We start from the raw sequence: 13,738 nt of genomic DNA, 5'->3' as shown, positions 1-13,738 counted from the left end.
TTCACTTTGTTATACAGCAGAAACTAACACAACATTGTAAAGCAATTATACTCCAATAAAGATGTTAAAAATATATATATTTAAAAAAAATTACTCCAAAGCACAGAGACAAGAAAACACAAGCCATACTCAAAACAATCAATGGACACCAACCCCCAGACGCCTCACATTCTGGAAGTAGCAGCAGGGATTTTACGGTAGGTTTAATAAGGACGCCCAAGGACATAAAGGTATGTTGTAATGAAAGACGAGAGGAAATCCTGACAGAAAAAAAGAAACGATTAAAAAACAGAACCAATCTGAAAAAGAATATATATATCACTTCGCTGTACACCAGAAACACTGTAAATCAACTATACTTCAGTAAAAAAATAAATTTTTTTTAAAAAGAAAGAGAACCAAATAAAGACCTAGAACAGAAAAAGTGTCTGAAAGTTAAAAAATTCATTGGATAGGCTGAAGAGTAGGGTGGGGACACAGAGGTTGGTGAATTGAAAACAGATTCTTGAGGGAAGAACAAGAGGAAGCCTGGACTTCAAGACTCAGCAGATGGCACAGTGCTGCTTAAGGATGGACGACAGATAAAAACAGCTGAGCAGAGAGCCCAGAGGGAGACTCAGACTCACACAACCTTGCCAGTTCCTAAAGACACCAAAGCAACCCAAATGGAATGAAAAGTCTTTTCAACCAAATGATGCTAGAAGACTGGATATCCATGTGAAAAAACTGATAAATTGAACTTCATTAAAATAAAAAACTAAGGGGCTTCCCTGGTGGCACAGTGGTTAAGAATCCACCTGCCAATGCAGGGGACACGGGTTTGAACCCTGGTCCAGGAAGATCCCACACGTTGAGGAGCAACTAAGCCCATGCGCCACAACTACTGAGCCTGCACTCTATAGAGCCCACAAGCCACAACTACTGAGCCTGCGTGCCACAACTACTGAAGCCTGTGCGCCTAGAGCCCGTGCTCCGCAACAAGAGAAGCCACCACAATGAGAAGCCCGCGCACCACAACGAAGAGCAGCCCCCGCGCATGGCAACGAAGACCCAGTGCAGCTAAAAATAAATAAATAAAATTTTAAAAGAATAAAAAAATCAGTAGTTGGGGGATAAATCAGGAGCTTAAGGTTAAAATATACACACTACTATATATAAAATAGATAACCAACAAGGACCTACTGCATAGCACTGGAAACTATACTCAATATCTTGTAATAACCTATAATGGAAGAAAATGTTAAAAAAATATACATATATTTATATACGTGTGTATAACTGAACCACTTTACTGTACACCTGAAACTAACACAGCATTGTAAATCAACTAAATTTCAATATATTTTTTTAAATGGCAAAAAAAAAAAAAATCAATAGTTGGGGTAGGGTTACAGAACTGTAATTATTCATTCCCTTTAATGCTATAATCACTGAAAAATAATCTCCACTTAGGATTTTTTAAGATCTAAATAACTGTAATAAAAACTCTTTTGGGGAATTCTCTGGCAGTCCAGTGGCTAGGACTCAGCCATGGGCCCGGGGTTCAACCCCTGGTCGGGGAACTAAGATCCCACAAGCGCGGCCAAAAAAAAAAAAAGAAGAAAGAAAAAAATACTACCTCAAAGTCTTTTGGAAGCAGACAGAAATTAATATACTGTGTATGTAATACAAGGAATTCTGAATTTATTTCTAGAGTTTCATTGGTCAATATAAAAATTCTACAACTGGTTGTAAATAATAAAACTCATACTGAGATTTTTTTTTTCCGAAGAAAACAAAAGGTATGTTTTTTCATTTCAATTCTTTCCTGACAGACTCTCCATTTTCTTGTCTCCTTAGACATCCACTAGTATTTGCGACAAAGATCTATAATTCAAAATGGAGATTCCTTGGTTTTCCTCTTTTAGGTCTCTTAAATATTTATAACATTAAATAATGTGATTTTTAAAAGCACAGTAAAATTAATCATAGAATTTTTTTAAAAAAATTTTTTCAAAACTTGAATAGGTTTTTCTCCAGAGAAGATATACAAATGACCAACAAGCACATTAAGATGCCCACCATCACTCATCATAAGAGAAATGCAAAAGAAAACACAATGAGACACCACTTCACACTCACTAGGATGGCCAGAATTTCTTTTAACAGGAAAAAAAGAGTTGGCAAGGATATACAAATATCGGAAGCTCTGTATATTGCTGATGGGATGTAAAATGGGGTAGCTACTAAGTATTCATAGTGGACTCTTCGCAACAGCCAAGAGCTGCAGACAGTCCGAAGATTCATCAAGAGTGGATAAGCAAAATGTAGCACACCCGTACAATGGGTACACACTCTGCCATAAAAAGTTATGGAGTGCCGAGGCATGCTACAATGTGGGTGAACCTTGAAAACATCATGTTAAGTGAAAGAAACCAGACACAAAATATTGCACGACTCCACACTAGGTCAATCTATGGAGACGATGCCGACTGGTGGCTGCCAGTGGCTGGAGGAGCAGGTACTGGGGAGTGACTGCTTTTTGGGTACGGGGTTTTCTTTTAAGACAATAAAGATATTTTAGAAATTGATATACATAACAGTGGTTGCTTAACACTGTGAATGTACTAAATGCCACTGAGTATTATGCGGTTAATATAAAAATGGTTATGTGAATTTCACTTATTTGTACATAATCACAGAATTTAAACAGTGGGATGTGAGTGTTCACTGAACACTGTTTAGCTTTCCTGTCTGAAATTTTTCATAATAAAATGCTGAGAATTAGAAAAACTTATAAGTTTAAAAAGTAATGATAAAGCAATCACCCGTGTACTCATCCCGAGGCTTAAGAATAAGCTGTTACGCACGCCCCGGAGACCCCACGCACTATGAAGGCATCCCCCTCCCCACCTGAACTGTGCGTGAACATTCTCCCCGGGTGCCACCACCTACAGGCTTAGCTCCACGCGCTACGCTGTGTTTGGTTTTGCTTCCTAGTGAACTTTACCTGAAGGAACGCTGCAGCTGGGCTCTCCTGTAACTCCTTCTGTTCCACAGGGCGCTGCTGAGACCCGCCCACACCGACTCACTCCTTTTCACTACTGATTACTATTAGCATTCCTCTATATGAATGTGCATGACCCACTGACCTGTTCTACTGCTGACGGACATTATGTATCTTTCCAGTTTGGGGCTATTAGAAGAAACGATGCTGCTGGGACCATTATTAGATGTGTTTTCTGGCACACAAACACAAGAATACCTTTACAGCATGCTGTTTGGATCAAAAGGGCCTACCCACACTCACCTTTTCCAGATCATGTGAAATGTTTCCATGCTACACTCCCAATCAACAGTGGGTAAGAATCTCATAGACCTAAATCAACAGATTCTGTCCAATTTAATTTCTGGCAATCTGGTGAGTATGACAGTAAATCAGAGGGTTTAATTTGTGTCACTGTGGAGACCATGCAACCTAAGTTTACAGGCACTCCCTGCCAACCACTGTCCCACGGTTCTTATGCAAATATTTATCAATGTGGTCTATAAACGCACTGATGTATTACATTCCTCTAAGCACTAACAGGAAATTTGTCCCACTAATAAACTTTCTGACAATTTCCAATTCAAGAAATTTTATCTTCAGTTGTATCAAATTCATTACAAGAACACCTAAATATTGGGTTCAAATTATTATTCCCCACCAAAAAGAACACAGTTCCTTGGAGAAATGACTGATTCCTGGACTGAATCAAGGCATGTGCGAGATAAACTTTAAACATTTTGTGCCAGAATGTAAGGAAGTACTTGGACAGTGCCAGGGATGTGTCAAAAGTATACTAGAGCCCGCTTGAAAGGGCTCCCACTGGTCAAATTACAGATACTTTGAACATCAAAATAAACAGTAATAGAATAAATAGTAATAAACTGGGGCGGGGGGGCTGGGTAGCGGATGGCTGGCAGGGCACAAGGAGACTTGGTGGAAGTGGACGCCCTGACACGTGTATGGGTTACACGGGCACTTGTCAAACTCAACAAATTCTAACATTTAAGATCTGTGCAGTCCCTGCCTACAAATTATACCTTAATATGATATAATTCACCACTTTTACAGACCAAAAAAGAAAAATCACATGATTATGTGAATAGATGCAGCAAATAGTATTTGACAAAATCCAACATCCATTCATGATAAATACTAGGAATAAAGGAATTTCCTTAACCTGATAAAGGACAGCTACAAAGTCTACAGCTAACATCATACTCCATATGGTGAAAGACTAAATGCTTCCCCTTAAGATCCAGAAGGTAAGAACTGTCTGTTCTTATCACTCCTATTCAGCATCACAGTGCAAGTCCATGCCAGTCCGTGCCATTGCCAGTGCAAACAAGGCAAGAAAAAGAAATAAAAGGCATACAGATAGAAGAAAATATAAATTTTGCTTTCTTTGCAGACATGATTCTCTAGGTAGAAAATCCCATGGAATCTACAAAAAAGCTCCTAAAACTAATAAATGAGTTTAGCAAGGTTGCATAATCAAGTGTATTCCTATATACTTGCAATCAACAACTAGAAAAAAATTTTTAAATTTAAGTACCATCTATAGCACCACAGAAAAATTGGAATAGCTGGGTATAAGTCTAACAAAACATACATAGAATTTGCATGCTGAAAACTACAAACTACTGATGAAAGAAATCAAAGAAGACAAAAATAAATGGAGAACATACCATATTCCTGGCCTGGAAGACTCAAGGTATTACTTCACCCCAAACAGGTCAATAGAGTCAATCCAATCTCAATCAAAATCCTAGCAGGGGGCTTCCCTGGTGGCGCAGTGGTTGAGAGTCTGCCTGCCTATGCGGGGGACGCAGGTTCGTGCCCCGGTCCGGGAGGATCCTACATGCCGCGGAGCGGCTGGGCCCGTGAGCCATGGCCGTTGGGCCTGCGCATCCGGAGCCTGTGCTCTGCAACGGGAGGGGCCACCACAGTGAGAGGCCCGCGTATCGAAAAAAAAAAAAAAAAAAAAGGATCACAGACCTAAATGTAAAACATAAAACTATACAACTTCTAAAAAAAAAAACTAGAGGAAATTTTTGTGACCTTGGGTTGAGTGAAGAGTTCTTATATATCAAAATCACAATCCATAAACGAAAAAAAATGATAAAAGAGACCACATCAAAATTCAGAACTTCTGCTCTGTAAAAAATGATATAAAAGAAGAAAAAGATACGGCACAGAATGACAGAAAAATATTTGCAAATTTATATCTGACAAAAAGCTTATATCCAAATTATATAAAGAATTCTCAAATGCAACAATAAAGCAAATGACTCACTGGGAAAAAAATGGTGAAGGAAATGAACAGATACTTCACCGAAGAAGATATATAAATGGAAATGAACGCATGAAAAAGAGAAGTTGTTCAACATCATTAGTCTTTAGAGATATACAAGTTAAAACCACTGCATACGTATTAGAATAACTACAGAAGAAAACTGACAAGAACAAGTAGTGGGGAGGACGCAGAACAAAAGGAACTCTCAGTCACCGCTGGTGGGAATGTGAAACGGAACAGCCACTGTGGAAAGTTTGGCAGTCGCATGTGAAACTGAATGTACTCTTAATAACAGCCCAGAAACCTGTCTCCTAGGTATGCCAACAACTGGAAACAACCCAACGTCCTTCAAAGGGTGAATGGCTCAACAAACTGGGGAACACTCATACAGTGGAATACCGCTCAGCAAAAAAAGGAGACAATTGGCAAATCCAACAACGTGGATGAATCTCAAATGCATTAATTATTATGCTAACTGAAAGAAGCCAGACTGAAAAGGCAGCAGGCATATACTATACTGTATAATTCCATTTATATTTTATTCCGGAAAAGGCAAAATCATAGACAGAGAACAAAGGTTAAGGGAGGGAGAAAATTTGACGACAGAGATGTGGCATGAGGAACATCTGGGGGGATGACAGAACTCCTCTGTCTCTTGGGTGGTGGTGGTTACACAACTCTAGGCATTTAACAAAACTCACAGAACTATAGACCAAAAAGAATAAACTTTACTGAATTAAATAAATTTAAATAAATAAATACCGTTAATGACATATGAAAATGAAATAAGAATCTGTATGTGAATATACGTAATGGAAGAAAAAAGAAAGTTCATCATTACAGCAGAATGCCAGCTAATGAATGCAGAAGGAATATGGAGTTAGAAAATCCACTTTGCAGTCTTTAACGTGACAGCTGACTCCAGCAGGACTCGCCAATAGATAACAGAATTAGTGGCCCATGCCAAACGACATTCTACAAAATAACTGACCTACACTTCTCAAAAATGTGAAGGCATGAAAGAGCGAGGAGCTTGCCCAGATTAAAGAAGACCAGAGAGGCATGGCAACTAAACACAACGGGTGATCCCAGACTGGGAGAAAAACAACTATACAAAGGATGTCACCGGAACAAGAGACAAAATTTGCACGTGAGCTGTGGCTTAGTCATAGTAAAAGTTACTGTAAAATTTCCAGAATTGATTGTTATACCACGGTTAGGTCAGGTAACACTCGTACCTGATACCATATGAAGAAGGACTTAGGGATGCAAGTGTGATATGATGTCTGCAATTTACTCTCAAATAGTTTGGGGGAAATGAGTATGTGTGTACATATAAAAGAGAGAGAGAATAAAAATAATGCAAATGGGGCAAAAAGTTAACAAGTGGTGAATTTGGGTAGAGGATATAACGGGAGGTCTTTGTACTGTTATTGCAACTTTTATATATGTTTGAAATTATACCAAAATTAAAAATTAAGAAAATTTTAAAAACATTATCACCACAAGATTCAACTGCTTTCAGAACCTAGCACAATCTATTCCAAAATGACTAGAATCTGACCTGTACTTTTAGGTTCTTGGCATTTATTAATGTAACACTGAGTGATTTAATTTTCAAAAAATTAAAAATAATCAGTTTGCATTCAATTAACATCCATTTAGAAGCCTAAGGTCCTGGTATTTTAGAAGTGTGTTTCATTTCAGTGTTTCTTCTAGCTACAGAAAATATCAAGTTATCATCTGTGTAATCTTCTTTTTTTTTCTTCTGTTTGCACTGTTCTCAAAAATACAGATAGAAGACACAAGAAAGAACCAACATTTAAAACACAGCACACAAGGAATCCTGAGCATACATTCAACAGGACTGTAGGTATTAGATGACATGCATGCCGAAGCTACTACTGCGTTACAGGTCAATACACACAAAAAATAATGCATTAAGGTCTGTGTTGTCATTTACTCATGCAATTTAGTTGTATAATTTTATATGCAGGAAGGCTTTTTTACTTTTTTAAAATAAGGAATGGGCTCTGGAAAAAAATGCTGAAGAGCAAATAGTAAATTGAAGGTTAAAATATCTGGATGAAGGAAAAGTTTCGGATGAGACTACATTTTAGAACCATCGAAAAGTACCTGAAATGGTTGCTGCTGGGATGAAAAAGCAGCAGAAACATTTGGAGGAAGCTGGGTTGCTATAGCAACAGGAGTACCAGTCTGCCCATCCTTTCCTGTCACAACCTTTACCTGAGAGGAAATATTTTGAGAAAAAAAGGCAACATAATTTTTAAGACTGCTCAAAATTTTGTTAGAATTTTATTGCTGATAGCTCACTGATGTCTGGTGTTTAAAAATGGAATTTTTTTGCATCAAATCCTGTAAAAGGACACTGAACTGATTTGTGACAGATTTATAATACCCTAACTCAACTGCAAATCTTGCAGAAACTCCAATTTAAGTCACAAGTGCAATGTCCTTAGATTCTGCAACTTCAAACTTTAGAAATGGTAATGGCGGACAGTCTTCAAGTAGCAAAGCCCTGACAACCTCATAGGCAGTTTACACCCTGGCCTACTACGTGCAGGTCAGAATGGCAATGACAGATAAGGGGGATTGAGCCTACAGACAACATTGGTGTACAAACATAAAAGAGAACTGAATTTCACTATTTCATGGCAACAGAGGTGAAATCCTCAAAAAAAAAAAAAATCATATAAACCTTTTAGAAAACAAAAATGGTTCATCCTGGAAAGGGTGTTAAAGAAAACACCAAATGGCAAAGCCACACATAATAAATATCAACGAGGAGATGAGCAAAGAGGCCAGCTTTTGTTCATCAAAGGCTGATTTCTTTGCAGAAGAACTGACAGAGATTTACACTGTTTTAGCTGTATCAAAAAACAAAATGAGCTCCACCAACACAGTGTACAGTCACAACACAGAGGCACAAATCCAGTGCATCACGCTGCACCTCACTGTCGCCCTGTCTGCTCAGCTTCCTTCTCTAGGAAGTACCAGTAAGGGACCTTAGGGATCACTAAGGTACTGAGAATCCCAATTGGGGTTATTTATTAAGCACCCATTCCAGGTACCCAAAAAGTTCACTATCTAAAAAAGATTCTATCTGAAATACCACTCAGTAGCTATGTGCAACAGCGTGAGTTAAATATGTGATCTCAAATCTAAGGCTACGTCTAAACATTGAAAAAATTCTCAGTTGCTTTGCCATAATAACCATATTTTAATCATGGAGATACCTTATAAATGTATCTAGTGATTTAAATCATAACTGATATACTGTAACAACCTAGTGATTCAAATCCCTTCTTTGAAAATGACATTCATGGTGTTGAGAATCCCAATGGGTGAACCTGCGTAAGTAAAATGTGACACCTGGGGAACCAGCGGGAAGGTGTCCACACCCCTGGCTTCTGCAGGCCCTTCGGGGCTGGCCAACCTCCACACACCCAGCAGAGCACAGGGGAACGCTGGGTCAGGCCAGGTTGGCTCCCCAAACCGGGGAAGCATCCCTGTTCTAAACGCACCGGCAATACTCACAGCACCACTCTGCACCGTCCTCCTAACTAGAGCAGCTCTTTCCTTCCATGAAGGAAAAAGCAAATGCATCTTCCATTTGCTCCTGGATCAAATCCTTATGAACTGCATCTCATGAACACCCCAGGCTCACAGATCACGTGCAATTCACGGCTGCCTGCACGCACAGCCAAGCAGCCCGGCCTGCTGGTGACTGGGCGCCGCCCCTCACCTCGTCGTTGATGACCTCAGACTTCTCCTCGTCCTCGTCCTCGTCCTCCTCCTCCAGGTCCAAATCATTCTGCCTAAGGTAAGCTTGTAACGGGGCATAATGCTTCTTCTTGAAAGCTAGGAAATCCATCATGTTTCCCTGAAGGTGCTGCAAGAAGAACAGCTCGACCAAGTACTCCTTGAAGGCCGCCTTCAGAGCCTCCATCTCCCTGAAGTGGTAGTCCAGGCACTGCTTCCGCATCTGAGCCAGCTCCTGGGAGGCCGCGGGGATCTCTTCCAATTTCCTGGGAGCCTTTCTTATCCCCGCGCTCCCCGCAGACGGGACAGGAAGGCTGGAGAGGCCCGGGGGCGCTGCGGTCCTGGAAGGGCTGGTGGGGGGCGGTGGGGACGTCATCCCAAACGCCGAAGTCCCCCCGACCCCAGGGAGCAGAGGCCTGGTCAGCGGAGGCCCCTGCAGCACCTGCTGCTGCTGGATCAGCTGCCCCTGGATGATGCTGCTGATCTGGGGCGGCAGGCTCGTCGTGGTGATGTGGCCAGGGCTGGCCAGGGGCTGCAGGCCGGCCCCGCCTGCGGCCGCGGGGCTCTGAGGTCCCAGGTGGTGGACGGTGCCCCCCGACTGCGCGTGGGGCTGCGAGAGTCTCCGTTCTCTGACCGTGATGGGCGCCCCCGTGTGCTGCAGCTGAACCTGGGCGCCCGGGGCCATCTGCGCCAGGCCCGAGCCCTCCTGGAACACGAAGTGGCCGCCACTGGACGGGCTCAGGCTGATCTGTCTCACCAGCACACTGGCGTCCACGAAGCCCCCGGTGGGACTGCTGCTGCATAGGCCCAGGCCAGGGCCAGGGGCTCCCGCCCGCACGCTCTGCAGGCCCGGTCCCGGCCCGGGGCTGGGCTGGGTGGGGCTCTGAGTCTGCACCTGCTGGGACAGCGGCGAGGTGACCTGGATGTACGATGGAGACCCATGCTCAAACCGCCTCTGCTGTGCACTGAACTGGAATCCCGGAGAAGTGGGGCTGGGCAGCGGCAGGGGGGCCAGCGTGATCTGGGGGTTCCCTCCCACCACCGGCCCCACATTCTGAAGGGCGATGTTCACGCTCTGCCCGGCCACGGGGCTGCGGTTCATCAGCTGCTGAACTTGGTAACCGGGGGACTGGGGCGCGGACGGGCTCGCCGCCGGCGCAAAGGGCGTGGCGGGGGACTGCGGGGGGTTGGGACGGGCCTGCTGCTCTTCTCCTTCGCTGCCAGCGAAGGCCCTGGACCTCTGCAGCTGGTGCTGGACGTTCTGAGGGCCGCTGCCATGGTGCATGATCGCCCTCCTTTTTTATCCAACTTAATGCTCTGCTGAAAAAACACAGTTAAAATCAAGTTACTTAGAGGCAAATATAACCATCTGATCACTACTTATTCTGAGTACCATTTAGCAGCACCGGACAGATGCTCTGGAGGGATGTTCCCACCAGCATCTGATACAAACCACTGTCTTACTGTCATCGAGCCCCGACGAGATGGCACTGGAGACCATCTCCTTCAGCACAGAGGAGGGACAGGGCCTTCTGGGTCACTGCTGTGCCTGGGGCCAGGACACGGCCTGGCAGGAGCAGGTGGGTGGTCCCAACCAGCTCCCGAGGAAGCTAACTGGCAACCACTTGCTCAAGGCCAGCGGGATATGAACCTGGTGCTGGCGCTCGTGACAGGCATGTTTCTTCCTGGGAGGCTATTCCTCGTCCGGTGGCCCTGCTCCGTGCCGCCACGTGCTGGGGCAGTCTGCCCATCTCTCCCAGTGGAGGAACGGTGCCCAGGAGGCCGCCAGTGGCTCCCACACATGCCACCATCGCATGTCATCAGAAGAGAACCGCCCCTCACCAGCTGGCAGTTCTCATGAGCATCTGTGCGACGCCCCTGCAAACACCCCCGGGTTACTTGAGTGTGAACACACAGAGCCCCTCTGCGCTGCTGGGGGAGAGGCCCAGGCCTGGTGCCAGCCTCGCACCTCAGCCCTCTCTACGAGCTCACCTGGGGGTGGTGGGTGTTTCCAGAAGAAAACCTCAGGAGAGAAGGGAGCAGCCAGGACGGGAGAGTCCCCGTCAGGGGTCCGCCAACTCTCTGGGAGCTGGGACATGGCTTTAAAGGGGCTCATGGCCCCAAGAGTGCTGAGGGCCGCGGACTAGGGAAGGGGGCGGGAGAGGGGACAGGACGCTGAGAAAGGACGGGAGGAAGCAGAGGACTAGCGGGAGGAGGCTAATTCCGAGGTGAGGCAGGGAGGCCGCCCACAAGGGCGTACTGTGGCTGGAGTCACACTGGGCTGGAGCCTGGGCTGGAGCCTTGCTGTCTGCAAGGGGGCGACCCCGCTGGGAACAGGACGACAGCCGCAGCCTCTCTGCTCCCCACTGGCTGGGTCAGAAATACCCTCCCCCCGATTACAATTCTCAAGTCTTTGCTGACACACCTAGCTCCCCATTTCTTGGTGTTCCCTCCAGCCCTCCCCGCAAGACAAGCAGGAGCATCCTTTCGTCTTCAGGGCATCACTGTTATTTCACGGAGAAAACGGACAAGGGATGAAAAACATTATAAACCGAAAGTTACAAGACTTAAAAAGTAAAAATACACATTTGTATGAATGCTGCCACAGTCCCAGGCCCCTGGCTGAAACACACATGTGTATGAAATCAAGAGCTACAGAACTCACGGGTGCACAAGTGAAGGCTGGGAAACATAAAGACCAGTGCCTGCTTAGACTAGCAGGAGAAGGCACTCTCTGCTCTGATGACCGTCTCTGAAGATGGAGTCTAAAGACCATGGGCAAGCTGCAGCCAACACATCCAAACGGGAAATCGGGACCACAGCCTTAATTATCATCCCAGGAGCCCTCTCCCACCCTCGCCCCCAGCAGACAGCCCAGCAGACGTGGGCGGGACTGTGAGCTGTGGGACACTCAAGGGCGGGGGACTCTGAGGCATGCTTATTGCTTTCAAGACGAGCTTTTGGGACTTCCATCGTGGTCCAGTGGTTAAGACTCTGTGCTCCCAATGCAGGGGGCCTGGGTTCGATCTCTGGTCAGGGAACTGGATCCCGCATGCATGCCGCAACTAAGACCCGGCACAGCCCAATCAATCAATCAATCAATCAATCAAGTTTTAAAAAAGAGCTTTTGTTCCTGATCTTTTTAAACAAGCATTATGAGGAAGATTAGTGTAGAACAAACACAAAAATAGAATAAAAAGAATAAACAAACACATTAGGACATATTTCAGATTATTTCCTTAAAATACATTCCCAGAATACCAAAGATGATAAGAGAGAACAAAGGCCAGAAAGAAACTCTGTCACATATAATAATTTACAAAACCAGGGGGAAGGTAAAGAATGGGGGGGGGGAATACGTTGTGATGACTGACCTCTTGAAAAAATGTGGAGGGAGACAGCGCAGATCTCTGAGGGCTCAGAGCTCAGAACGTGCCTAACAGGGTGGCCGACAACGGTGGGGAAGCAGGCCCCATTACCTTTGACCTACTAATCCAACCTCTGGGAATTGCTAAGGAAATTCACCTACCAATTTTTCTAAATTATGCATAAAAATATTTATTACAGAATAATACAGTAGAAGTAAAAAGAAGTGTAACCAGAAATATCCAATGTTCAAGTTCTAGATGGAGACTATGTTATAAACATGGAAAAGTTTTTCAGATATATTATTAAGTGAAAAAAGTAGCATACTAATTGTACAACTTAACCACGACTCTGTTAAAGATATAAATTAAAAAACTATCTACTGAGACATATGGACACATAAATACTGACCTTCACCTGGCGAAGGAATAAAACACCTGGAAGAGCCACACAACGCGGCTGCCTCAGCAACGTAAAGGCCGAGCTACAGACACACCCACACCACGAGGACGCCAAGGAGCACAGCCAGACGCAAGGACCACGGACTGCAGGCCACTGACACGACAAGACATTCTGGAACAGGCAAAACCACAGAGACAGATTAGACAGACGCTGCCAGGCTGCAGGTGGGAACTTGGGGGTGTGGAACTGGTTCTACACTTGATTTGGGACGATGGTTACAAGAATGAGTGTGTTCGTTCAAATTCAAAGAACTGTAAACTACACCTTGACTTTTTAAAAAGGTTCCTGACTTCAGTGAGCTTACGGTCAGGTTGGAGAAACAAACCCAATCAACTATGATGTAAAGAAACCACTTATCTAAAACAGCATCCCCCGGAACATGGTACAGGTACCCCGGTGGAAAGCAAAGCCACCATCTCCTGAATTGGTGGCGGCGATGTCCCTAACTGTAAGGCCCGCCAGCAGCCGCAGCGGGCTGTTTGGCTCACGATTTGAGGAGGACACTGCCCAGGACCAGGCCAAAATCAGCGGGCCGCGTCAGCGCACCGCCGCAACCTGCGAGGAGCGGGGACAAGCCCTCAGACCACTGCGCGCAGCGCCCACTGGGGCCACGCGGGGCTGGCGCCGTCTGTGCGGCGGCTGCTCACTCAGGGCAATGCTGACATCACACAGGGGGCACATCTGGTGCCGGGAAGAGGCCACCCTAAGAAACACCTACCTGGGCCCCATCCTTGGTGTAGGCAGGGGTCCCCAGGTCAGAACTGGAAAGAGTGAGGGGGGAAGGGCTCAAGAAACTGGGTCCCCAT

General features: G+C 45.0%; 1 protein-coding gene across 15 annotated transcripts in view; it reads right to left on the bottom strand.

The window, feature by feature from the left end:
• The window catches only part of EP400 (E1A binding protein p400), a 112,442-nt gene that overhangs the window by 82,952 nt on the left and 15,752 nt on the right, over positions 1-13,738 (bottom strand). For 7 of the 15 annotated variants that reach the window (XR_009566327.1, XR_009566328.1, XM_030859920.2 and 4 more), the window contains exons 2-3: positions 9,088-10,424; positions 7,458-7,568 (exon numbers count right to left, since the gene is read on the bottom strand). Coding sequence is in view for 13 of the 15 variants with exons in the window: in XM_030859920.2 (XP_030715780.2) it covers positions 7,458-7,568; positions 9,088-10,389 (1,413 nt within the window). In the remaining 2 variants the exon portion in view is untranslated. Of the gene's footprint in view, positions 1-7,457; positions 7,569-9,087; positions 10,425-12,881; positions 13,044-13,738 lie in introns of all 15 variants that reach the window. The other 8 variants (XM_060310067.1, XM_060310068.2, XM_060310069.2 and 5 more) reach the window with 4 other exon arrangements.

This window comes from Globicephala melas, chromosome 13 (assembly GCF_963455315.2).
Source record: "Globicephala melas chromosome 13, mGloMel1.2, whole genome shotgun sequence".
NCBI lineage: Eukaryota > Metazoa > Chordata > Mammalia > Artiodactyla > Delphinidae > Globicephala > Globicephala melas.
Note: the sequence above shows the minus strand (reverse complement) of the source record. Positions and strands in the feature narration are given on the sequence as shown.